The following is a 26069-nucleotide window of genomic DNA, read 5'->3' as shown; positions in this document are numbered from 1 at the left end:
AGACAGTGTCATAGAGTTTCAACAACATGACATATAATATGTAAATATTTCTTTAAACATCAAAATAATACTAATACTACTGAAAGGCACGTCAATCGCTTTTTTTTCAAACATAGAACACGTTCGTCTACGGGATTTTTCACAGAAGAAGAAACTGATGATGACTTCCGTCCCTGCCATTTCCAACATGGCGACCCGCATCAAGTAAACATGCGACCCAGGTGTTCGAGCTTGAAAATTAGTTTTTAAACCATATTATTAAAAAAAAATCGGTTTACTCTCGGTGTTTTACCACCGGCAGGGAAGGCACACCGTTTAAGTCCGTTTTATGTGCTTGCGTTTAGCGAGGCAGCATGCCAGCTCAGACTCTGTTCGTCGGCTCGTTGCCGTCGTCTGCTTCCAATGAACGCCTGGAGGAGATTTTCTCTGAGTTTGGTCCCGTCAAGCAATGTTTCGTAGTCAGAGAAAAAGGTAAGTTCTGCCTACAGTCGAAAAAAAATGAAAATCTTCCATATTTAGGGTTCCCAGTCTGGCATCCCATTAAAATAACATGGACATCTATTTCTGTTAATGGCAGACAACGCATTAAACACTATGAAATTAACACAAATGTTTTTGGGAATGTGTATTTCTGGTTGTATTCGTTTTTATCTAATTCATTTTGTTTTTATTACGCAAAAGTCAGGCCTGCATGTGGTTATTTCGAAATCACCAAAAATAGTCACCCAGTAAAAAAAAGGTTAAATAACACTCATAGTCAGTTTAGAACAAGGCCAAATTTCACAAATTTGGGTACATTTCCCACTCACTCGCTGCATATTTTCCACCTCGTAGGCTCGGAAACATGCCGAGGCTTTGGCTTCGTCACTTACGCTATGGAGGAGGATGCCCTGCGGGCGTTGAAAGACATCAAGGACTACGATGGAAAGAAGCTTTCCATTACCGTGGCCAAGAAGAAATTAAATGACAAAAAGGACAAAAAGAAACCAGGTTTGCAATAAGTACACGGACAGTTTACTTTGTCTCTGAGTATTTCCTAAGTCTTTTTTTCCTCCGCTGTTCAGTGACAAAAGAGACCGAAGCACCGGCGACTGCTCCGACGGCAAAGGACACTGAGCAGAAATTAAAAAAGACGGCAAAGGACACTGAGCAGAAATTAAAAAAGACGGCAAAGGACACTGAGCAGAAATTTAAAAAGACGGCAAAGGACACTGAGCAGAAATTAATCCAAAGGACAAACATGCTGAAAGCTCGACTCATCATTAGGAATCTCAGTTTTAAGGTAGAATGTGATTCATTCACAGCCATAATTATTTCTGTACGACTTTGTCTTTTGTACTTTTTGCCTCACAGTGCTCCGAGGAAGAACTCACAGAGATTTTTGGCAAGTTTGGAGAAGTGCTCCTAGCTAAAATCCCTCTCAAACCCGGTAAATGTCAAGCAGTTGCATATTTATGGAGAAGTATGCCCATTTTGAGTGCTAATTTTGGGGGGTCTTTCAACAGATGGTAAGAAGCGAGGCTTTGCATTTGTGCAGTTCAAAAATTTGTCTGGGGCAGCCAAAGCACTTAAAGCCATGAACATGAAGGAAATAAAAGGTAATACTCATTCATCTCATTTGTGTGTGTGTTTTTTTAACTGACAAAATTGGCATTCTCACTTTCTGGCTCTTCTATTTTAAGACCGCAAAGTGGCTGTGGACTGGGCGGTGGCAAAGGACGACTATCTTGCTATGCAGGGGACATCCAATACAGGTAAAATGATAAAGATCCTGTTATCCTACTAAAAAGCAAGTGTAATTTATACCTCACGCTCATTGACTGTCACAAACGGTGAAACAAAACTCACAAGTTAATGCAATTGTATGATTTCTAATATTTATTAATGACGGGGGAAAAGTATACCCAATTGGCATCCACAATGTCTTTATCAGGCATTTTGTTTGTTCCGCAGAAACCACGGAAAGTGAAGACACCGCCGTGAAACGAACGACGGAGCTTCAAGCCGTCAAACAAGTGAAAAAAAAACAAATCGTCGTCACAAAGTGAGAATCTCAATTTAACTCATTCACTTGCTTTCGCCAACTTGTCACATTTGATGTTTGTGTTTTGTGGATTTGCCTGCAGAGGTGGTCCCAAAAAAGCGGCACCACCCAAGAGCGAGCCGCTCTCAGATGAGGGTGAAGATGACGGCGATGACGATGATGATGATGATGAAGACGAAGAAAAAGAAGAAGAAGAAGAGAGCGAGAATGAAGTGGAGGGTGAAAACAATGACGATTCCGAGGAGGAAGAAAACGATGAGGATAGCTTCGATTCAGCTGAGGATGATGATGATGATGATGATTATGACGAGGACGATGATGACGAATCAGGTATTTAACAAGCTTGCAGTAAAGTTTTTTTTTTTTGTTTAAAAAAATCAATTCTTTGATATATCAGTGTTTTATATTTCACGATTCTTGTACCGATTCAAAATCCCTCTGGATCTTTACATGTCTTTGACAACATGTAGTAACCACGTTAGGGCACACGGGGGCGTAGTTTCCCAGCTCATGTCCCTAATCAAATCTCATATTGAGTGCTGTATACACCCTTTAAAAAGTAAATTGAAGCAGGTTTGCACTAAAATCAGCGTGCAGACCAAATATATGCCAATGTACACCCCTACCTTACAGTGAATGGTCAACTTTCAGTGCCATTGACGGCCATTTTTCTTATTTAATTCTAAAGTTCCAGCTAAAAAAAAGAAGTCAAAGGAGACGAGGGCACTCCCTTCAGATGTGAAGGAAGGACGAACAATTTTCATCAGGTCATCTCATTTCTTCGTCATTGTTTTTTTTTACTGCTGTTCTTCTTCGCTCATAGTCTCGTTGCCTCCAGGAATTTGTCATTTGATTCCGAGGAAGAAGACCTGGAGAAAGTTCTCCTCCAGTTTGGAGAACTCAAGTACACTAAAATCGTCCTCAATTCCAGCACGGGATATTCAAAGGGTGAGCCGGCTCATTTGGGAACGCCGTCTCCCATTTTCTCGGCGTGACTCCTCGGCTCTTTCCCGCAGGTTGCGCTTTCGCCCAGTTTAATAGCAAAGAGGCGGCGGACGGCTGCATCGCCGCGGCCAAGAACGAAGCGGAGGTGGGCCCGCCTTCCCTTCACGTCTACTTTTTTTTTTTTTGTCACCTGATGACTTTTGGGTGGTGTCGCAGGCCGGCGGGGTCCGACTGGACGGGAGGAAGCTGCTGATCGTGGCGGCGCTGAGTCAAGACGACGCTGACAAAATCAAGGCCACAAAAGTTAAAGTGCAATCTGGTACCAGGAACTTGTATCTGGCCAGAGAAGGATGTGAGTACCAAATATATAGGCAAAGTTTATAGTGTAAGAACAATAATACACACATGAAATAGGGGAAAAAAGGCAAGTCACCATTGGAGATTATTTCTTTGGCCACTAATAGATATGTATAGATTCAGAGTTCTTTTAAATGAAGTTGGTATATTCACCATATTTTTTTTATGATTGGATTTGTGTCTCCTATTAGTGATCCGTCCCGGAAGCACAGCGGCAGAGGGTGTCCCCGAGGCGGACATGATCAGGCGAGCTAGAGTGAGTGGCTACTCGGACAGGGGAACAAAAATACGTACTTTCGAGCTTCCCGTCACTCTTTTCCCCTTTTCAGTTTGAAGACATAAAAAGGGCCAAACTTCGAGACGTAAACGTCTTCGTCTCCAAAAATCGACTGTGCGTCCACAATCTGCCCAAATCGGTGGACATCAAGAAGCTTCGGTCCCTCTGCTTTAAAGCGCTGCCCGGTGTCAAAAACGTCCGAATAACAGAGGTGAGTGAGCGAGGCGTCTGCTAGAGGGCGTGCTTGTTACTTCTACTCGTCACTTAATTCTTCTTCTTCTTTTCTCTCTCTCTTTTCTTTGCCAGTGTCGCATAATGTATGACAGGAAGCCCGAGAAGGGCCAGGTTATGGGACAGTCTCTGGGTTACGGCTTCGTACAGTTTCAAGAGCACGAGCACGCTTTGGCCACGCTGCGCCACCTCAACAACAACCCCGAAATCTTTGGCGCGAACAAGGTGGGTCGCTTTTGAAAAGATTGGCTAAAAATGACGCTTATGGAGAGGGGGCTTTATCGGACATTTCCCTTCCGTTAGAGACCCATCGTGGAGTTTTCTCTGGAGGATTCCCGCAAGCTCAAGATTAAAGAAATGCGGAAGCAAAAAAGCAGGGTAAGCGAAGACCTGACTTTAAGGTGAAAATTGATTAAAGCCTTTCGGCTCGATTTAATGTTGTAAGATACAGCCAAAAAGCGCACAATGGATTTGACGCCTTGCGCCGTCATCGGCAGCCGATGAGTTAAATGTGCTCCTTAAGGGTTAAAAAAATAATTCTGATTTCTTTTTCTTCTTCTTCAGCAAGCTAATTTTAACAAGCAAGGCAGCAGTGTGTCCCCAAAGACACGCATGGATTGGAGGCCTAAAAACGGTAAAAGTAAAACTTTCTGCTATGACTATTCATTGATTTGACTATTAGTCTATTAAATTAGTCATTGGCAACCATTTTAAATTGTAGACTCGTTTATGGACATAGTTGAACTGAAAATGTTATTTTGTTATTTCAAAAAAAAAAAATGAGTACATATATGTTTTTAATTTTATTTGAATTTCAATGACGTGTGATTTATAGTTTAGCCGATCAGTTAATCCCAAAGTAATCCTTTTTGGCATCCCCGATACTAATCGATCTGCTCTCGCCCGTCCGTCATCAGCCCATCCGCCCGTGGAGTCGAAGGCAAACCAGCACAGCGGTTTCCAGACCAAACCCGAGGTAGAGCACGTGGACCTGGAGAACGGCAAAAAACGCAGAAAAGTGCTGGCTTTCCCCTCCCATCGAGGGGCCAAGATCAGGTAAGATGATGGTCACTAGTGATCGAATGATAAAGATTACTGAGGTGTTGGGCTCTCTCAGATTGCGAGACAAAGGGAAGCAAAAGGCTCCGCCCCCTAAGAAGCCTCGGCAAGGCGGCAGCAGGAATGAACGGCAAAAGCGGCATTTGGTGGAGAAGCCAACACAAAGCAGAAATAAGGTTGGTTTTTTTCCCCATCATTGCTTTCTGGCAGAAAACTTGCTAAATCTGGTTGGTAGAGAAACCTATTGGCTGCCCACCAGGTTTAAAAAAAAAATCCAAATAAATTGACTAAGTCTTCAGGTTACAAATTCTTCGACTTACCAATTGTGATGTATCATTAACACTTTGGATTCCAAAAGGTTATTGATATGCCCTCATTTAGAATTGAAATATCCTTTTCAACACTCACTGCTTAATCAAAATTGGAACCAACAGCTTCCTAGCAATATTTTCCTCGAATATTTTCCATGTTAACTTAAAGGCTTTAATCAATTTCCATAAACTGCATATTTTGTTGTGTTTTCTCCTCAAAAGTACAAAGCAGGATCGCGGAATTCCAGGGGCAGCGATCGTTTCGACAGCCTGGTGGAGCAGTACAAGAAAAAACTTTTACAGGGGAGCCAGAAAAGCGCCGCTGGGAAAAAAAGCAAATGGTTTGACAATTAAACTCGTCCGTAATTCATTTTAAATTTTGCTCCCGTGTCATAACTGTGTGAAACCGATGTGTTCAACTGTGATGTCTTCTGACAGCAAATCTAGCATTTTTGTAAACTGTATTTTTATTAAAAGTTAGAAGCCAACGATGAATCTGACAATTTTTGTTGTTGTTATAAAAACATTTGACTTAGAAAAATTGTAAAAACAACACTTTTATTGCACATTTCATCTTAAATAGTTCTTTTTAAAAAGCAATTACAGTATAAAAATACGTGAAATGCACATTTGAAGGCGATTAGCGGCAAAATCGGAAGAGCTGGCGATTGATGAATGATGACATAAATAAAATCGCGCTGTTTAAATAAGAATGATGACCAAATGCTTAGCACGTTTGCCTCACAGTTCTGGGTTGGAATCTCCGGCAGGGTTTCCTCTTCCATTCCCACTCCATTCATGTTAGATTTGTGGATTATATAGTGGCATGGTATCATTAAATTTCAGTATACATGAATTGAACGTCTATCGCCGTCCATGGCTGCCAATGTTGATGAACGAAATCGCGTTAAAGCAGTTGTCACCGTTTCCTGAGTTGTACATAAGCGCTAAAATGCCCTAATGACAATAATTACAGTGCGCAAAGTCAAACAGTTCCCTTTTCAAGTCAAATTTGCAACATTGCTGTCATCTAGTGGCCGGCAGTGGAACGACAATGCAAAACGATCAATCCTAAACAATGCGCTTTTTGAGACAGCTTGTAAAATTGCTTCGCCTTATCCCCCCCTCCAATGACAGACGGCGATAGGCGTCCAACCCTAATGGACCGAAACGCCCGACTTGAGAGGCTCGAAGGCGCTTTGTTTGGGACTTTCCTGTCCTCAGCATTTGTCCAGGTTGGCCGCGTTGTCCTTCAGGTGAGCGAGGATGTTCTTGACTCTCAGATGGGCCTGGATGTTGATGATGGGGACGAAGCTGCGGTAGCTCTGCAGCAGCTGCAGGGCGCTCCCGGGGGCCGGGGTGCTCTTCACCCGGCCGTCCGCCCCACAGTGGCGCTTCCTCCACAGACCCAGGAAGCCCTTCAGCGACGAGATATCGGCCTTCACCTGCGTCTCGCTGGAAGGGATCAGGTCGCCGTAGCCTTCCAGGAGCCAGATCAGCGAGGAGAGCCCGTCCAGCTGGTCGGGCGGACCCACCACCGTCACGTTGTTGGGATACTGCCAGACAAGACGAGCCCCCCCGAGCATGTGAGTCCTTTCCATTCTCTAAAGTAGGGCTGTCAATCGCCTCCTATCTGGCGATACGATTCATATCGCGATTTCGGGGTCGCCTTTGGGAAAAACCACCATACGTGGCAGCTTAAAGGGGCTGTGACTTATGCTTTTGTGCGAGTTGTGTTATTATTCATGCATTTTTACACTATTACACATGTTATTTTTTACACTGTGCCGCAAGAGGGCGCTGGGGGCCTGCATAGATCAGTTCAAGATTGAATTTTAGATCATTCAAGCAAATTGGCCATAATAATAAATAAAAACAACTGAGAAGGGTTTACAAAAAAACGGTAATAACTTAAAAAAACTTTTATGTAATCGAAGCAACCTCAAACTTTTTTCGCTAAAAAACTATATTGAGCCGGTTCTTGCCTTTATTGATATTTTTAATTTTAATTGTTTTGGATTTTATCAAATCCAATTGCCCTCCAAAAATGCAACTTATACTCCAGTGCAACTTATTATATTTTCCATATTTTATGGTGCATTTTTTTGGCTGTTGCACCTTATCGTCCGAAAAATACGCTTATTTTTTTTAACAAATAATTTTCTACCAACAATAGACGACCAATTCATTTGTGAACGCTCATCTTTCAGCACCATCGACTTTACCTTCTTGTCGACGAGCTTGGTCAGCAACTGGTTGGAGCGCCACATGATGTCGTGCTTCATCTTGACCGGGTTGGGCGGCAGGTGGGGCAGGGTGTCTGCGCCCCACGCTTGGGAGATGAAGACCAGGACGGCCAGGGTGACGTAGACCATTGTTTATCCGAGAAATGCTAACGACGTCCGAGTCTTTTGTGTATTCCGAGCCGGTTTCCTTCCAGTTATTGATGCGACGCCTTTGATCCTGCGTTCAAATATTTCAGATTTCAGATTCCTCTAAATAGAAGTCGGCTACAAAGATCAAACGTTTCCGTTTCTCCTAATTTTGCTGCCCGAATAGTACTTGGATTTCCTCTAAGATTATTTATAGACAACAAAAAGGCTAGGTGGGTATATCCTTTTTCACATTGGCAATAGTCCTTATCATTCATTCACAAATATGCAATATTATTTATTCCCTTATGATTTCAAAAACTGGCAGAACTTTCCAGTAAACTCCTGATGTACTCTTGTAGTGCCACTGATGATAGACGTCCAATCATGTGGCTCCTTCAAGTAGTTGGATTGGACCTCTTGCCATCAATGGCAGCCAATGAGCCATGATGAAATCAAACTTAATTCATTGTTTTCCTCTTTTTAAGCTCCCGATGATTCAATATTCTCCTATTCATTCATTTTTACTACTAAAAATCAGGGAATATCGTCACATCTATATTTAATCAAAAATAGTTCAAACAACTGTCTATCCTCTAAAAATTCTTCAGAATTTTTAGAGGATAGACAGTCTCTTATTTTTATTAATTGATTCCCACCAGCAAATATTCTCTGTTGTGCACTTTTCATATAAAAACTCATTAAAATTTGAAACAAAAATATTCTATTTATTTCACTGCTCTCAGTTGCAATACTTTCCAGGGCAGTGAACAAGTTCACACCAATAAAAAATAACTCAATCAGTGATTCATCGTACAAAAAAAATCATTATTAAAGTATATGAAACTTTTGCTAACCGACCCAACTAACCATTTTATCACCGAATCCTAAAACATTTTTAAAAATACCTCAATAAAAGTGAACGACCAAGAGCCAAATCTTGGTAGTTTCCCCCAAAATTTGAGCATCAATGGCAGACCCGAATGGCAAAAGGAAGAAAGTGGCGCTTGCTTACCTTGGTGTGTGTTCACCGTTGGCCGACATGGGCCAGCCTGCTTGCCGGCCTGTCTTATAGCAGTGGGGTGTTGAGTCATCTCTTACTCATCGCTTTCCCCTCGTCCGTTCCCTTCATCCATCCCCTCACCTTCCTCTTCCCATCGGATGGCATCATAAGGAAATTTTATGTTTTTTTTATTTTTTTTGCCTTTTTCCCAGCCACCCAACCAAAACCGAGGCGGCGTGAACAAATGGACTTAGTTTGCAAAAGTAGTCCAACACTGGAGTGTTATTCCATTTTTTTTCACATTAAAGCTAACTGAATCCCAAAAAATTAACTGACTTGCCATCATTGACATTCAAAGTCAAAACGGATCGGACGCCTGGCGCCATCAGTGGTACGGAAAGATGAACATCCAAAGCCAATTTAAGTAAATTGGACACACTTCATTGTCAATAGCAGGGAATGCATTTATTTTGCGTAGACGTACACTTAGTAGCGAATCCGTGCTGCACACAGAGAATTAAACGCTCTTTTTTCCGATAAGGGCGCAGCAGTTTGTGAGTTGTGCGACCAAGTGCACGACTGCACTTTCAATCAAAAATCAATCAATCAAAAGCCTTTATTGTCATCATACACAGCTGCGTATAACAAAATGTTACTCCATTTCCTATCCACAATCACAATCGTGATTCTGCGGTCAAAACAACGCCTTCAATGGCACCTGATGAGTTCACGAGGGAGCTTAAAATGCCTCAAAAACCAACAGAAAGTCACCTGGAAATGCCCAAAAGTCAGCAGGTGTCGACAAACGAACAGGAAACATCCCGGAAAGGCCCTCAAAATAAATAGGAAATGATCCAAAATTTACAGGAAGTCACATGGAAGTACCCTAAAATGCAAGTGACTGTGATTGCTATTAGGAATCAAAGTTGTCCAATTCTTATAAACTGCCCGTGGATAATCATCTTTTGATGTCAATGGCTGCCAGTAAATTGACTTTTTTGGTCCACAAATAAATGAGTCCGGCCCACCTGAGATCTAGTTGGCGTGAATTTGGCCTGGAAACCCAACTGAGTTCGATACCCGCACTTGACGTCATCACGTACAGTAACAACTGTTCCCCAATGGAAATGACCTTATTATGATTATCAGCTCTCTCCAATCCACCGTCGTTTTTCTTGGGCGAGCGTCCAGATACGTCAAGAAATGCCTTATGAGAAATGAAAGAAAAAACAAATAGGCCCGCCACCGTTGTTTGTTTTAGCCGCCTCTCGTTGTCATTTTCCGTAAGGCCGACAGGGGCCTCGTAAAAAAAAGGCAGCGGCGTTTTTTAATTCGGCTCCGGCGGACGACTTGCGTGACGTTATCGAGGAAATTGACGAGGGTTTCTGGGAAAGAGAGTCAAGCGGCGGCACATTTGAAAGCCACTTAAATCTTCAACGGGAATCCTGCGTTATTCATGAAAGCAAAAACACGGAAACGGGTGCTGATGTTTCAAAAAAAAAAAGTGATTTTCCCGTACCAGCAACAAACTGGGTTATAAACGTTGACATCTGGGATTAATAACTGCTGCCGCTCGCTAATGTATTTTTAACAAGGATTTTTTTTGGGGGGTGGTCTCACGGAATGCCTCACTAACAGGAACTAGTTAAAGGTCAAAGCAATTGGTACCTTCTGACAATTGGATCCAATTTTGGCATTTTTAAAAACAACTCAATATTTAATCGCCAGTGTCAAAATAGTTGATAGTGCAGTACACAAAATTATTAACATATTCCAGAGGATGAAGTTTTATTCTTTGCTGGAAAGTAACCAAAATCAAAGCAAATGACCTTTAACCCCTTGTTGCCTGAATATACAATGAGAAAATTCTTCAATTTTCATCATAAAAAATAGAATTGAACAGCAAAAAAAATTGAAAATCATGACAAACTGCAAAAATATTGAAATAAAAGTCAATGTAGAAAATTAATTTAAAATAATAAGATTTTTAATCCCAAACCATTAAAATATTGACAGCAAATTTAAATTCCATAAACTTAATGGTCCCTCGAGGAAAAAAAAGACCACAAAATTTCAATTGTAATTTGCATCATATTTATTTGAGTCTTTTCAGCCATTTTGTGTTAACGGTCAAATGAAATAGAAGTAATTGATTGATTTTAACCGTTATTTATTTCAAATATTTTTAATTCAATGTTCTATTTTGGTATTTTTGTCATGCAAAAGGGTGTTACGGAATCAGCTAAATACGCGTTTCCTTTATGGAAACAAGTGAAGTTAGAATTATTATCTTAATATTTTTCCGAAAAAGAGCCAATGTTTTTAACCCTATATTTTTCATTTGATAATTTATAGTCTACAATCAACCAACAAAGATCAATGAAGAGGACGCGTCCTTCATAGAGGCCGCTCATTAATTATTCATGAGTCCTGTGACTCATGAGAACTGTGAGTCACACCTTGAAAAGAAAAGCCTCTAATAAGATTAATCTCATCACAATGCAATAAACTTTCTTCAAAATAGTCACTTTCTCTATAAGGTCTTTAAAAGGAATTTAAGAAATGCATTTTATTTCCCTCTAATCTACCTCATTAGGTTTTACTCAGTGTTGAAAAAATGGAATTTTTCAAAATGAAATATTTTGGGGGAATAACCTGGACAGGCGATTGTGTAATTCTGGCAAATGGGGAGGGGGGGACATTTACATGGTCAATCCTTGAATGTTTTCATAGTGCATAGCTGTCTTTTTTGCTGCAGGTTAACACACTAAATATGTACATACTTGTCATTGGATGCTAGTGCTACTGACCTTTGACCTTTCTCACAGGGAAGGGGCAGTGCGTGCGTATGTGCGGCAGTTGGCATTGTTACTTCTCCAGATGCCGGCCGGCTTAAAGAAAGCTGGAATTCCGCTCACCGGGACCAGCGTGGGTGAGTCACGGAATGCGGGAATTCCGATTTTGCATGATGTTGACCTTCAACCCCCGGGGGGGACTGAAGTGACGTCTTAATGCCTTTAAGTGTGGTCAGAAAAACCCCAGTCAGCATCGAGTTACGTGCTTGGCATTGAGATGCTATTGAGCGAACCGCAGGCTGCACACGCACACGAACGAGGTCAAACTATGTGTATTCTCTGAAGCCATCAGGTAGACAGTGCACTCCGCTAACAGCTGATTGCAGATTTCTCATCTCATTTTCTGAACCCCTTTATCCTCATTAGGCTCGCGGGGGGTGCCGGAGCCAATCCCAGCAAAGGCGGGGGACACCCCTGACAACCATGCACACTCACACCCATACCAATTTAGAGTCCAATCAGCCTACCATGCATGTTTTTGGAATGTGGGAGGAAACCGGAGTACCCGGAGGAAACCCACGCATGCCCGGGGAGAACATGCAAACTCCACACAGATGGACATGGCCTGAATTTTAACCCAGGAACCCAGAGCTGGGAGGCCGACGAGCTAACCACTCGCTCCACCGGGCCTCCTCTGATTTGCAGATTTCTACAAAAAAAATAAACAAACATACAAAGACATTTATAATGTTCAAAATGGCATGACTTGAATTTTTAAATAATTGAGATCTTGCTCACGCTTATCCGAACAAGGGTGCTGTAGCCCATCCCAGCCAACCATGGGCAACCTGAATTGGTGGCCAGCCAATCGGAGGGCACAACGAGACAGACAACCAATCACTTATACCGAGGGACGATTTAAAGCATGTGTGTCAATTTTTTTCCTCAAGGGCCACATAGTAGTAATAGTTTCATTCTATGTCAAATAACCTGTCACAATTAATCAAAGAATGAATGAAAACCTTTTAATGATTGTTGATAGATCATTTATAGCACATGTGTCAAAGTGGCTCCCCGGGGGCCAAATCTGGCCCGCCGCATCATTTTGTGTGGTCCAGGAAAGTAAATCATGAGTGCCGACTTTCTGTTTTAGGATCAAATTAAAATGAAGAGTATAGATGTATATTAAATGTCCTGATTTTCCACCCTTTTAAATCAATAATTGTAATTTTTAAATAATAATAATCGGACATAGGCCCTGTCGTCATTATCAACAACAAAAAGCCTACTTGTCATCACACCCAGAAACTGCGTGTGACGAAATTGGTGGTGCTTCTCCTTAAGCTGCGTTTACTCGGCAAAAGACCTAAATAAGTGATAGTTACGGACTTGTAATTTGGCATTCTGCTGTTATGGATACAGGTCGCTTACCTCTCACTGTCTTTAACTTACCTTCAGTCAGCTAGTAGGAGGCAGATCACCACCCAAACATCTTTTCATATTACCTCAGAAGGGAATTGGATTGGATTGGATAACTTTATTCATCCCGTATTCGGGAAATTTCATTGTGACAGTAGCAAGTGTGTTATGGTACCGCAAATTTGATGGATGTGGGGAAAAAACTGCCCTTAAGCCTATTTGTCCGTGCTTTGTGGGACCTATAGCGTCTGCCAGAGGGCAGCAGCTGGAACAGATTGTGACAAGGGTGGTAAGGGTCCCCTATGATGTTCCTGGCTCTGCTGAGGTAACGAGGGCTGGCAATGTCTTCCAGTGAGGGCAGAGAGCAGCCGACAATCACTCTGCGCATCAAAATCATTTTTTTCTGTGTTTTTAGTCCAAAAATCATTTTGTAAAATCTAAAAATACATAAAAAAAGCTAAAATAAACATTGTTTTTGCTCTATAAAAACTGAATATTCAGGGCTTTTAATCCAGTTCTTTTAATCCATTTATTAAAAAAATCTAAATATTATATCTAAAATTGTCCGGCCCACATGGAATCGAATTGACGTTAACGCGGCCCGCAAACCAACCCGAGTCTGACACCCCTGATTTATAGGCATTAAATGTATCCCAATCCTTTTTTGAGCCGCTAAAGGGAAAATATTTTTTTAATTCACATTAAAAAAATCAAATGGAAAACAGGACATTTTTGATTCTGTTTTTTAATTAATTTTTTTAATGTTTGTTTGATATATATATATAGTATAATATTATCTATACACTTCATTACAGTTTTAGCATGAAACATAAAGTCAACACAGATGATTTAATTTTGCGGGCCATGCAAGTGATGTGGCGGAACCAGATCTGGCCCCCGGGCCGGCACTTTGACACCTGTCATTTAGTGTTCAATCAGTACCCGGAGAAAAGCCACACAAGCTCGGGGAGAACATACAAATTCTACACTGTGTTTCTGTCTGTTTATCTGTATCCATCTATCATCATTAATGTAATGTCATGTAATAAATGTGTCTAATCAGGACCATTTGTCCACTCCCCACTGAACTGGTCCAGCAAGTTCCAGGGTTTGGGGGCCGGTGTTTGAGGTGCTTCACTTGCTGCACGCACGGGCACTGCGTCGGTCGGTGCAAGTCAGTCGGCGGCACTGTTGCCTCCTCTTCCTCATTTTGCAGTCGCCACAGCTACAGCAATGAGGTCACTCTCCTTCTGCGCGATCCAGCTCCTTTTAGTCGCTCTCGTCGACGGCAGAGCTCCGTCGTCCTGTCCGACAGGACAGTTTGTGCTCAAAAGCCAATGTGTCCTCTGCCATCCCACCTGCTCCGAGTGCAAGGGGCACGAGCTGTTTGAGTGCACTACCTGTGGAGTGGGTGAGTACCAAGATTTTCTCCTTAAAACAGGGCAAACCAAATGTTATTGTTCGAATGTCACTCTTCATTTTGACTACAGGATTGTATTTAATCGATTTTTAGGAGTTATCATTTGTCACCTACCGCTATTGATTGGCGAAATAGATTTTAATACTTTGTCTCCGATAGTGTGATTCATTTTCTTTGAATTTTAGATCCACTGAAATGTCCTGCTAAATTGTTTTTAATGGATGACCATTTCATGCAGAATAACCAAAGTGGTTTGTAGTTTAACATGTATTTACCCTTGTTAAAACAGTAAGCATGTCTGCTGAGAGTTAGTGTTGACATAGTTAAAAATGTAGGTGTGATCCTTTTCCACCTGCTTTTTTGCCGTAATCTGATCGCGTTATAATGGGCTCTTTGTTAATCCAAAGGGAAGGAGAAAATATTCCCTTTGGTTAGAATTACTGTGCGGTTCACCGGGTTTAACCTCTTTGCCACACACACTCTTGAGGCATAGCTTGGTTGCATTGGTCTGTTCGTGCAATCTGTCTGTGAATATTGCAGTATGGTCTTGTGTTTAGGTTAATATTACTGAATGTTATTGAATGCCACGAATGGCAGCCTTGATGTTGTTTCACAAAAAGTCATTCTCCACGATCTATTGTCATTGAACTGTCGTGTGTGTGTGTGTGTGTGTGTGTGTGTGTGTGTGTGTGTGTGTGTGTGTGTGTGTGTGCATCTGGGCAGGTGAAGAACTATCAAAAAGCAGGTGCAGCTTGTGTATACTTTCCTGTGGTGACTCAACTTTGCAGTTATTGGTGTGCCCAGTTGCTCCCCGAGAGGCCTCTGGGGTCAAAACTAAGCTCACAGAGTATAGGCAGGGCACACAAACTTCATACTTTGAGAATGCAGAATGTAGCATTTTCGTTCGCGTTCATGGTGTAGAACATCAAAAAGTTTTTGTATTAGGATTTTTGCTCCATAGATGTTAGCATTATCGTATTCTCTCATTGCACGTCTGTTGTTTTGACACAAACGTAGCCTTAAATATGTGATAATCACTGGCAAGTAGTCAAAATGCAATAAAGTTTTGAATGACATAAGAAGTTATTGGCTACCAACCATGTCGCCGCAAACAAAACTGTCCTTCGATTTGTAAAATTCAGCAGAACGATCAAGCAGCATATCGTACCATGTCACGGTTAAAGACGTTATTGATAGTGATTCTGCAAAAAATGCCCATTCAGATGTCAAGCATGCAATATGCTGTGGAGTCAGGACTTTTATCTATACTTCAGTGCCAGTATTTTTTGACTTTAGGTAAAAACTTCTCCCCGTTTTAAAAACAAAGTCAATCAGTATCAACTTCAGAGCAGAGTTCCTCTTTTAAGCCTACCTTGAGATGCAAGGTGCAGGAATGATTAAACACAGCATGCATAACGCAAGCCTGCCAGCTTCAATTAAATATGACCCAGGCTTTAAAATTCCATAACGTACAACTTCACGGAGTTGCGAGACAGTCCACCTTATTTTAAAAGTTTAATAAATCCTTTTCAGATGGAATGCACAATAGATCATTCAGCAAGGAAGGCCAAGACCCTACCAAGGGAGCATAAAGTTTTCTCATTTTATGCTTACCAGGCTAAAAAATACGTGCTATGTATGTATTTTCTGAAGCTGCCGCATCACCACTGAAATCCACTTGAGTTTAAAAATCTGATGATTGGTATAATAGTGAAGCTGAAACTGTTGAAATCTCTCTTTATTGCCAAAAGTTGAAAGGATTTGATGAAATGGAGTTACACTCTTACCTAGCCAGTGTGTTTACTTCACAGGGAAGCAATGCTAGATTTGAATATATAAACTTGAGCTCTGTTGTGCGTAGAGTAGTTTGCATGTTCGTGAGATTGTGAAAGTTTATTTTTCCATGAGCTCTTATGCCCCGTAATTCACTCTTGCCCAAAGTGAAGATAAGTGTCGCCTCTCCTATGACTGTAAATTGAATGAGTGGTAGAAAATAAATGGAAAATGGAGTGCACGAAATTGTATCGTGAACAAGAAAATGTGTTGGGTTCTGTAAAAGTAGCTCTTTTGTGTCCTTTTACTTCAGATGAAGATGGACTGGAACGTTTTCTCAACCAAGGTCGCTGTCGGGCGCACTGCCCTCGCGGATTCTATCCTGACAGGGGTCGCTATGTCTGCCTGCCCTGCATCGCCAATTGCGAACTCTGCGCAGATGGCAACATATGTGCCAAATGTCGAGAACACTACAAACTCCAAAATGGGCTCTGCCAAACAGCACTCTGCGATAAAGGTAAGCAGGACACTGAAAGGTTGGTTGTTGATAAATCCAAGAACAATAGCATTGTTGATAAGCACTTTTTAGTCATGCAATGTACAAGCTGTTGCTTGAATGGGAAACAGATAGAGGTCCGAGAAGCCAAAGATAGATAAAATGTAATTACAGAAAATGTCGCAAAATGTCAGATTTGTGTATCTCTATGTTGCAGGACAAGTGCAGGATTCGGGTACAGGCGAGTGTATCAATTGTGAGATGGGTTGCGCAACATGTTCTTCAGGTAAAAACCATTTATTTTAAACAGGGGTTTCTGTGTTGCTTGAATGCCTGTTATCCTTACTAAGACCGTTTGTAAAATGACTCATTGAATACCTCCCATGGGATTTCAAATGGACTCTTCTTGCTTTTTCATTACAGAAGATCCTGAAATTTGCAGCAGTTGTGCTCAAGGTTACTTTCTGTGAGTTTTGGAATTTGCCTTTCATTTTATCTTGTAATGAATGACATTTTCATCCCTCACTCAACAAGACTGTGTAAATGGGTATTTGGCATTTAAATTCAAAAGTGTTAAGGTTTTAGTGAAGATGCCTGAAGGCAATTTAAAAAAACAGTTTTATAAAGAGACAGTAGTATTGCTAAAAAATAATCTCATCTACATTGTTTCACATTTTGTGTCAACTTTTACTCCATGCACACGTTTATACCATGTTTTCACTCACACAATGTGGATCACAGTTTAGCTTAAACAGACCTTTTATTGTTTTTCTGGCATTTTGAGTCAGGTTACCTCCCATTCAAAAAGCGACACTGTTACCTGAGCTAAAGTGGGACTCGGAGAGCGGTGGGGGGTTGCTTCAAACAAGTAGGCGCTGTAATAATAGGTGTATGCAAAGAGTGCTCTTGCCTCTATCCAACTTGATGTCACCACTTGTGTGAATCACTGGAGGTAACGCCAATCTACAACTTTATTTTTATAAACCAGGCGACACATTTCTGAGGTTGGGTATCCAGGATTCAACCTTTTCCAAGTAGGGGTTTAAATGTTGTAAAGGTTTACATCTGGTTATACTACTTTCACCTCCAGCAGTGTGTGTTATGTGGTACTCGGCCGTTTGGTCACCGGACGTTTGGTCGCCCGGAAGGTTATTGATAATTACCATTTAAAAATGTTGCTCAAATTCCCTAAATACAAACTGCAAATTATTATTTAGTCATACTTAATGCCCTATTAATTATTAGGCTAAAGAAAAGCTCCAAATCTCCCGTACTTTTATTGTGTTTTGTTGGAGAACTTGTTAAGACCCTGACTGACATCCCTTCCTAAGGGGACAACTCATGTACATACAAACTCTTATACACTCACACGTCCGCTCAGTGAAACTGCTCAGGGCCATTGTTGGCTTTTATTGATGCGTAGACCTTGTTGTTTTACCTTGATTTGTCGCTGGACTTTTGGTCGCCGGACTTTTGGTCGCCGGACGTTTGGTCGCCGGTTGTTTGGGTCTGGGCGACCAAACGTCCGGCCACCAAACGTCCGGCGACCAAACATCCGGCGACCAAACGTCCGGCGACCAAAAGTCCGGCGACCAAACGTCCGGTGACTCCCTCCTCTTTTCTCAATCTTTACACAGATAGCATTGTGACAAAACATCTTGCAAACCCAGAACCAGCCCATTGCGATTTATTCAATTCCCTGATAATACAATAATCTGGATGAACGGAAATATGGACAGTTGATTTACAGAGATATGTCGATGTCAGACTGACTTGGTTGTTTATTTTCCTACTCCAGAGCTAAGTATTTCCATACAAGCAGTTAAAAAGTCATTTTGTCAAGTAACTTAGGGATGTCAGCTGTGTTTCTCCTTTTAAAGGGGTCTGTAAATAAAGTTGAGTTTATACTTAGAGGAATATATATTTCTTCCTTTTGTGTTGTGAGGCATTAATTGAAAAATAATGAGTCTGGGGGATTAGTTAGCTCCACATTGACAAAAAGGTGATGGATGTTTGCTATCTAATTGACATTTAGCTCCCTCTCAAAGGAAATGAGAATTTACTTGGCTTTATTTTGTCTCCAAAGGTTCATTTTATGTTGCATCTGCAGCTCGTTTTTACCCGATTTACAACAAAAGATAAAGCAACAGGGGCGAAAAAGACTTGTCGCTTGGGTAATGCCCTTGTTCTCTCTTGGAATGAGGAGTCTAATATTTGCACAGAGGGATTGTCAAACATCCCGCAGTTTCTCAAGTGGAGACAGCGCTCGGTCCGCGCCAGATGCTATTGTGCGTGTCTTGATTGATGCGATGTGGCACCTCCAGCTGTTCCCCCTCCAAAAGCCGGTGCATCTCGGCGCCACGGCAACGCCACAGAGATTACAGCCTGGCATGTCCGTGGGTCGGACTCTCATTAGAGAAGGTGGCACAACAGACCCCCAGTCTCGTCGCTTGTTATTTTGGCTGCGTGTGAAATCCTCGGTGCTCGTCCACTTTATTTTGCATTACAGGTAAAGACTGTGTACTTTAGAGGACTTGAAGGACAGGTTAATAATTTTCCTTGCCTCTCATCATTAAAAAAAGGCCTATTTCTGTAAATGTCTTTATTAAGAAGAAATATGTTGCCTTGGCTGTTTTTTCCTCCTGTTGTGTGAAAATGATTTTTCAAGTCAAATCTTTTTTTCAATCAATCCTCCTACAAGTAGGCAGGGTTTACCCATGTATTGACATTCATCTTCATCTATCGTGACACTTTCAAAGGCCCGTTTAAATGTCACAATACCCCAACATATTGTCTTTGAGTTAATGATTGACCGCTTCACACGCACATACCGAGGTAATGTTTTGACTGATTCTTATTGATGTTGTGTTTGGCTTTACTTTTGGTTGTCTATTAACGTTTTCTTTCCCAGTTTCAGACATCGGTGTCGCAAGCACTGCCCCCAGACCACATATGAAGACAAAGGAAGGGGTTTGTGTTTGTCCTGCCCAACGCCATGTACAGACTGCAGGAGTGACGCGCAGTGTCTTGCCTGCCAAGCGGATTACTTCCTGAATGGTACCTACGGCGTGAAATTAGCCAGCACCGCTTCAGGACAAATTTTCCAATGTGTCCATTATTGTCTTTTTTACTTCTCTGCCGTGCCAGGAGGGAAATGTGTGAAAGAATGCCCTCAACAAACCTTCAGCGACACCTCTGGCTGGCGTTGCCAATCTTGCCACAGTTCCTGTCAGACTTGCCACGGGCCTCGGTCAACCGACTGCGACCTCTGTCACGCGAGCAATCCCCCTATTTATGGGCAGTGTCCAATGGCAAACTGTCCATTGGGGCACTACTTTGACGGTACACCTATCTTACAGCTTTCAATGTCGCTTATTCTTCTCTCAGGATTAATCACAGTGCTCGAGATAGAAGTACCGGAAACCGTAGATTACACTGACCTGAATGTTTGACAGGTTCATTTGCTTATTGTTGGTGTTTTGCTCAAGTGCTCTCGAGCGGGGTGGGTGCTGCCAGATGAAATGGGATAAATCCTTTCCAGGGACCTTTGGGTTCAAGGCACACCTACGCAAATTGCTATCCCTTCTTCAAAAGTGGGCCTAGTGTTGTATTTCTAGAAAGTTAGAAGTGTTTCTCATGCAAGACAGGGCTATTTGGCACATTTTAGTAGCAGTTATTTTGTTGTCCACTGCGTTGCAAAATATTAGAATGTTTCTGCCTATACTACTAGAAAGGGTCAAATTTATGACTGAGGCCTTTGTAATATTTTGTCTCCATTATTTGGCGACATGATTGAAACAACTGAGTCTGCTGTTGTGCACATCTAAATTTCAATTACCAAAACAATACTCTTGTTCTTAATTGTATGCCATGTTGACAACAAATATACTGGTTATTTAAGTCAACTCTAAAGGGATTTTTTTTAAATGGGATGTATTTTACACAACTCTTAACCCATTCGGTGCCATTGACAGTGGATAATGTCCAATTACTTTTGACTGGGAGAGATGGTAGTAAATTCTCTCTGAGGTCAACGGGTGGAGGTTTACAATTCAGGTTTGCGTTTTGAGCCAGTAAACATTTTATATAGCAAGCATTCCAGTAAGTACATTTTATATCGTTTCAACCTGCTATTGTATGGTTTTTCAATCTGTATATACAGTAATCCCTCGATTATCACGTCTTCACTTATCGCGATCTCACTACTTTGCAATTTTTTTCTGCTATTAATTATTTAAAAAAACACGCTGAAACTCGTAAGCAGAAGCCACTCTTGCTACTAGGACTCTACATATAATAGGGGTGACCCTACTTCGCAATGTTTCGATTATCGCGGCTATGTCTGGTCTACATTAACCGCGATATTCGAGGGATTACTGTAAATGTGATCTGTTTCATTCCAGCTGAGTACAGTAAATGTCACACATGTGACATGTCCTGCAAGACCTGCTTTGGCCCTCAGGCATTGGATTGCTCCTCATGTTTTAAAGGTAAAAACGCCTTTCGTCGGGCAGTGGAGTTCACTTTTCACCCATGGACCGTCGTGGCTTCACAGGCTATTTCTTGGACCAGGAAAGTTCTTGCGTGGTGCTGTGTCCCCTCGGCTCTTTTGCTAACTCTGCCACTCAGCTGTGTGAGAACTGCTCGCCGAACTGCGAGGACTGCGTGGGCTCCAGCGATAATTGCATCGGCTGTTCCAAAGGAAGCTTTAAGCTCTTTCTCCACCAGGGGAGGTGCTGGTCAAATTGCCCAGAGTAAGTTGCAAAAACTCTTTTATCATTGTTTGAAATGGTCATTCCTATAAAATATGAGTGAATTCTGAGAAATATAACACACTTAGCCAGAATTCAAGAGAAGAAATTATCTAAGCAAAGCAGCGCTCTTTAACATATCATTTATTATCTTGGTAAAATACTAAATATGGTTATGTGTAAATGGTGTGGATGTTTAAAAGCTAATAGGAAAATGCTGTGGAGTTAAGAATTGGTGTAAATTTGAAAAAATTATATATCAGTAAGTCGATTCACAAAAGAAAAAATGCGGAATTCAAGAAGTAGGAGTATTTAAAATAAAATTATTTTGAGTTTTTTCATTGATTATGAATATAAAAAATAATGTATGTTTTTATAAATAAATATTTGGAATTTCGAATGGTTTATACTGGTTGAAAAATGTCAAGGTTGATACAGGCCAATGATTTTAATGTTTGAAAAATGGTCCATTTTATGTAAATTGTTCAAACTTTTCAATATTTGGAACCATTATATTTCTTTTGGGGTGGTAGAAATTCTGTGCTTGTTAAAAATAATTAATTCCATCATGGCCTGTAGGTGGAATATTTTAATGTCAGAATGCTTTTAATTAGGTAGCTGAGGAAAAAAAAGAAATGAGATTCAAATGGGCCTGAAAAATATTGATATAGGTTTGCAAAAAAAAGACTTTAGTTGACTTGTAGTATTTCTTAAATTGACTTTTTCCCTTTTGGTTCCTGTGCTCAATATAAAAAATGAAAAGTTTGCCATTGCCAGCATTTCTTAAATAAATCAAGAACTTTGACATTGAAAGAGTTAAAAATGCGGTGTTAGAAATACGTCCACAATTCGTGGAATATTAATAATAAAGCTGCTAATATAATAATGCTCAATCAATTCCTTTCAGAGGTTACTTCGAGACAGCGGAAGGATCGTGCAACGCTTGCGATAGTTCCTGCCTCACATGTGACGGCTCCAGCGCAAATTGTCTGTCGTGTGCTGACGGACATTACTTGGAAGGTGGCGTGTGCACCCTCAACTGTTCACTGGGGGCGTACCCCGCCGACGACGGCACCTGCAGGCGCTGTCCTCCCCACTGCGATGTTTGCTCGGATGACAGGACCTGTTTCAGTAAGTATACATGATCTAAATAAACTTTAGTCTATTTCATCAAAGCGCAAGCCTGCCACGTCTTTTCCATAACTCCCAGAATGCAGTTTCCTGTACCTAATGCTAAATGGTGCATGTAAGGCTAATTGTCCCACGGGCTACTATGAGGACATGGAAGAGGGCCGCTGTGGTCTGTGCCACCCGACCTGTAGCAGCTGTTCTGGGCCTTTGCCAGACGATTGTGAGACCTGCGCCGCATTCAGTCCCAAATTGTACAAGGGCACCTGCGCGCCGGGGTGCCCGACTGGCACCTACTACGAGACGTCGGCTACGGAGTGCCAAGGTAAGCCTCGATGCCACGACTTGGCTTCGTTTTATGCGGGACGTCAAGGTCGATCCTGCGATGTGAATAATACTAGCCGACCCCGACGATGTGCAGAGTGTCATCAGACGTGCGCAAGCTGCTCCGGTGGCAACCCAAACCAATGCATCCAGTGCGAACGGGGTCTGGTGCTAGATCCAAACACCTTGTTGTGCGGCGTGACCGGTGATAGCGACTGCCCGCCGAGGACCTTCTTGCACGACGACCAGTTCACTTGCGTGGGCTGCCACCACCACTGCTACTCCTGCGAAGGGCTGGGAAGCGATGAATGTTTGACGTGTGCCATCCCCAGATACCTTCACAGTGAGTTATTGTTAAGACCATTTCTAAAAAAAAAAAAAAAAATTCATGCGTCAATTATTATTTTTATAGTTTTTACCCTTACAAGGGCGCAGGTTTAAATCGTTGGCTTCCATTGACGACGCTAAACGTCCAATTCATTTTGAGCAATGAAGGTTGGCCTATTCGCCCCTCCCTGTCAAAATGGATTGGACGTCTAGCGACTGAATCGTGAGCATTCAAAGCCAGTTTTCCCAGTTTCAATGAATTGGATGACGAGCATGGTGTAAACCAAGGGTGTCAGACTCGGGTTGGTTCGCGGGCCGCTTTAACATCAACTTGATTTCACGTGGGCCGGACCATTTTAGATATAATATTTAGATTTTTTTTAATAAATTGATTACAAGAACTGGATTAAAAGCCCTGAATATTCCGTTTTTATAGATCTAAAACAATGTTTATTTGAGCTTTTTTAAATATATTTTTAGATTTTTGAACTAAAAACAGAAAAAAATGGATTAAAAAATTACAATTATTGATTTAAAAGGGGGAAAATCAGGAAATGTAATATACGTATACATCTATACTCTTCATTTTAATTTGATCCTAAAACAGAAAGTCGGCACTCATGATTTACTTTCCCGGGCCACACAAAATGATGCGGCGGGCCAGATTTGGCCCCCGGGCCGCCACTTTGACGCATGTGGTGTAAATAATTCAAATTAAAACCGAGGCGTATGTGTGCGTTGCGTTGCAGACAAGACTTGCGTGAGCGAATGTCCGGCTGGCACGTACACGACCAGGCAGGAGGCCGATGGAAGCCAGCTAGGATTCTGTTTCCCCTGCGACCACGTGTGTTCCACCTGCACAGGGGCCTCGCCCAGAGACTGCCTCGCCTGTTCCCCAAGATACTTGCGCCTCCTTCACCTCTGTGTCCGCCATTGTCCAACTGGGTATCACACTGAACGGAAACTCGTGTTGAGTTTGGTTTAAGAGAAAACCAAGTACTTTAATAAACCTGATGAACGGGTGTTTCATTTCCTTCCGGTCACACAATGTCATTGTTTTTCTAGGTACTACCAAGCAGGCTCCCACTGCGAGAAATGCCACCATTCCTGCGAGATGTGCCTAGGCCCCGGATCCGAGTCCTGCCGGGTCTGTCGTCCTCCTCTTCTTGAGGTTCACGGAACCAAGCTATGCGTGGAGCGCTGCCCTCAACGCTTCTACCGGCTGGACGACACGTGTCTACAATGCCACATCAATTGCCACACCTGCGCAGGTGATCCAGCCACCTTTTATCCTCCTATCCTGACTGTGTGTCAAGCATTTGTCTTTTTTTTTTTGAATGTACATGCTTGGCAGACTCCTCTCCTCAGAGTTGTTTGACATGCGACAACGGCAGCACGCTTAAGGATAAAGTCTGCTATCCACTCTGTGAGGAGGGAAATTACTTTACGGAAGAGGTGTGCTGCCGCAAATACACACTGACAACTCCCGGCCGTAGTATTTAAAAAGTCTCTTTTGTCTGTAGGGCACCTGTGAGCCATGTGACCGCTCATGCAAGCATTGTGTTGGCCCCAGAACTGATCAGTGCCTGATCTGCCATCAAGATTCTGGTCTTCACGCTGTAGAGAGTCGCTGCGCCCGCTGCTGTCAAGAGGGACGGAACCAAACGGACTGCTGTGTCTGCGATAGCCGCTCAGGTATACGCTATATTTGTCGTCTTTCATTATGATGAATTACTTCAATAGTGCTTATATCGACCATTTTTAGAAAACTAATTCACACCCATTTTTTTTGTTATAGCACTGTGCGTAGAGGCACCTCAACTTAAGTCAGGAAATGGGCCCGTAACAGACACAAACATGTCTTCGAGCGTCCTCTATCACACGTCGGCCGCCGCGCCTGTCGCGGCCATAACCGCGTTGGCGTTGGCTCTGCTCGCTCTCGCCTTGGTGAAGGCCCGAGCGAGCAAATGGCTCTGCTGGAAGCAGAGTTACGAGAGACTGAGCGGAGGCCCCGACATGCCTCACGGTGTCCCCGAACCGGACAGCGGCGACGAAGTGGATGTCGTGTACACGAGTCGAGGCAGCTCCGTGTACCGCCGATACAGTTTCGTCCACGAGTATGATGGAAATCCGGATCAGGATGTAAATGAGAGCACTCGTCTGAGCCAGTCATAGGGAAGACCACAATTTATTCATAATCACACAATATTCATTCACATGGACCTGGAAAACACAACAACAACAAAAAAATATGTCACTGCCCTGTCATAGATATGACAAAAAAGGATTGCTTGTCCTTTAGTTATGAGTAAAATGTGTTTTGTTATTTTTAATTTATGTCGCTGAGGACACTTTTTCTTTCTTTTTTACAAGAAGAAAATCTAAACAGAACACCAACGAACAAAAAATCAAAAAGAATAATTTAACGTTAAATAATTATAATTTTGTTTCCAAGATCTAGACCTAATTAGGATTATGAGAACACGCTTGTTGTATTAATGACAACAGGTGCGTAGACGGGTTCATTGTATTTTCTGCCATCTAGCGGGGGAACATTTAGCTGTCTGCTATATTCAGTGGTTTAAGTAGACGACCAAAGATACTCTATTTGTAATAAATAAGACTTTTTTTGGACCTACTAAGTGTAATTCTTTCGAAGGAGGGAGGATTCCACTGGAAAACCGAGTTATTTTCATCATCGATGAAGGCATTCACAGCGATTTCGTTGACGCACGGATCACGATGTAGATGAGAGTACTCAACTTTACAGGTCAGTGTTTTTTGTGTATTAGCCATGTTATTATGTATGTATTTTCGGTGTGTTGTTATTATGATCCACTATGCTGAAGACAGGTAGGATGATGGTGATGGCTAATTTGTAAATTCTTTATGGGCAGACGGACCGCTAGTTAGCGTCAGGCTAAAGTTTTCATTCCAATGCCAACCCCATGTTTTAAATGATTTGTTATCATCCATGGATGTCTGGCTGGATTACAGGTATGAAATCGTTGCTAAATTTGTCATAGTTTTTCAAATC

At 42.0% G+C, this 26069-nt stretch overlaps 3 protein-coding genes across 7 annotated transcripts; 2 read left to right on the top strand and 1 right to left on the bottom strand.

Moving 5' to 3' along the window:
* The first annotated feature begins 172 nt into the window (after positions 1 to 172).
* Positions 173 to 5712, top strand: rbm28 (RNA binding motif protein 28). Its single transcript, XM_077596560.1, has 20 exons — positions 173 to 471; positions 835 to 990; positions 1065 to 1282; positions 1354 to 1429; positions 1506 to 1598; positions 1683 to 1754; positions 1954 to 2044; positions 2127 to 2374; positions 2733 to 2811; positions 2883 to 2992; positions 3061 to 3134; positions 3206 to 3341; positions 3538 to 3602; positions 3676 to 3834; positions 3930 to 4079; positions 4158 to 4232; positions 4419 to 4488; positions 4772 to 4910; positions 4972 to 5089; positions 5447 to 5712. The coding sequence occupies exons 1-20, from the start codon at positions 354 to 356 to the stop codon at positions 5576 to 5578; spliced, it is 2379 nt and encodes a 792-aa protein (XP_077452686.1). The 5' UTR covers positions 173 to 353; the 3' UTR covers positions 5579 to 5712.
* Positions 5713 to 5805: 93 nt separating this feature from the next.
* On the bottom strand, positions 5806 to 7683 carry LOC144070807 (leptin-like). Its single transcript, XM_077595204.1, has 2 exons — positions 7450 to 7683; positions 5806 to 6780 (listed from the first exon to the last, which is right to left on the bottom strand). The coding sequence occupies exons 1-2, from the start codon at positions 7597 to 7599 to the stop codon at positions 6445 to 6447; spliced, it is 486 nt and encodes a 161-aa protein (XP_077451330.1). The 5' UTR covers positions 7600 to 7683; the 3' UTR covers positions 5806 to 6444.
* On the top strand, positions 6290 to 25670 carry LOC144071439 (uncharacterized). 5 transcript variants are annotated; one of them, XM_077596545.1, is made up of 19 exons: positions 6290 to 6480; positions 6631 to 6810; positions 7435 to 11531; positions 14030 to 14224; positions 16320 to 16523; positions 16720 to 16788; positions 16926 to 16968; positions 19414 to 19559; positions 19650 to 19844; positions 20906 to 20992; positions 21058 to 21256; positions 22161 to 22384; positions 22464 to 22706; positions 22803 to 23048; positions 23782 to 23977; positions 24098 to 24303; positions 24387 to 24487; positions 24556 to 24727; positions 24831 to 25670. In XM_077596545.1, exons 3-19 carry the CDS (start codon positions 11393 to 11395, stop codon positions 25205 to 25207), a joined length of 3042 nt encoding a protein of 1013 aa, XP_077452671.1. In that variant the 5' UTR covers positions 6290 to 6480; positions 6631 to 6810; positions 7435 to 11392; the 3' UTR covers positions 25208 to 25670. The 5 variants fall into 5 exon arrangements, with proteins under 5 accessions (XP_077452671.1, XP_077452672.1, XP_077452670.1 ...); XM_077596546.1 differs by having other exon boundaries at positions 6290 to 6810; positions 7435 to 7585; positions 11428 to 11531; XM_077596549.1 differs by adding an exon at positions 13877 to 13942 and having other exon boundaries at positions 6291 to 6810.
* The last annotated feature ends 399 nt before the right edge of the window (positions 25671 to 26069 follow it).

Source organism: Stigmatopora argus, chromosome 3 (genome assembly GCF_051989625.1).
Source record: "Stigmatopora argus isolate UIUO_Sarg chromosome 3, RoL_Sarg_1.0, whole genome shotgun sequence".
Taxonomy (NCBI): Eukaryota; Metazoa; Chordata; class Actinopteri; order Syngnathiformes; family Syngnathidae; genus Stigmatopora; species Stigmatopora argus.
This window is presented reverse-complemented; position numbering and strand designations above follow the sequence as displayed.

Bases quoted from the DNA above. Each gene is read 5' to 3' on its own strand.
- LOC144070807 (XM_077595204.1), bottom strand. From the start codon at position 7,599: ATGGTCTACGTCACCCTGGCCGTCCTGGTCTTCATCTCCCAAGCGTGG. The intron at 6,781-7,449 runs GTAAAGTCGATG...CTTGTCTGGCAG, and splicing joins CCAAGCTCGTCGACAAGAAG to TATCCCAACAACGTGACGGT.
- rbm28 (XM_077596560.1), top strand. From the start codon at position 354: ATGCCAGCTCAGACTCTGTTCGTCGGCTCGTTGCCGTCGTCTGCTTCC. The intron at 1,430-1,505 runs GTAAATGTCAAG...GTCTTTCAACAG, and splicing joins TAAAATCCCTCTCAAACCCG to ATGGTAAGAAGCGAGGCTTT. The intron at 4,233-4,418 runs GTAAGCGAAGAC...CTTCTTCTTCAG, and splicing joins TGCGGAAGCAAAAAAGCAGG to CAAGCTAATTTTAACAAGCA.
- LOC144071439 (XM_077596545.1), top strand. From the start codon at position 11,393: ATGCTAGTGCTACTGACCTTTGACCTTTCTCACAGGGAAGGGGCAGTG. The intron at 14,225-16,319 runs GTGAGTACCAAG...CTTTTACTTCAG, and splicing joins GTGCACTACCTGTGGAGTGG to ATGAAGATGGACTGGAACGT. The intron at 22,385-22,463 runs GTAAGTATACAT...CATAACTCCCAG, and splicing joins GGATGACAGGACCTGTTTCA to AATGCAGTTTCCTGTACCTA.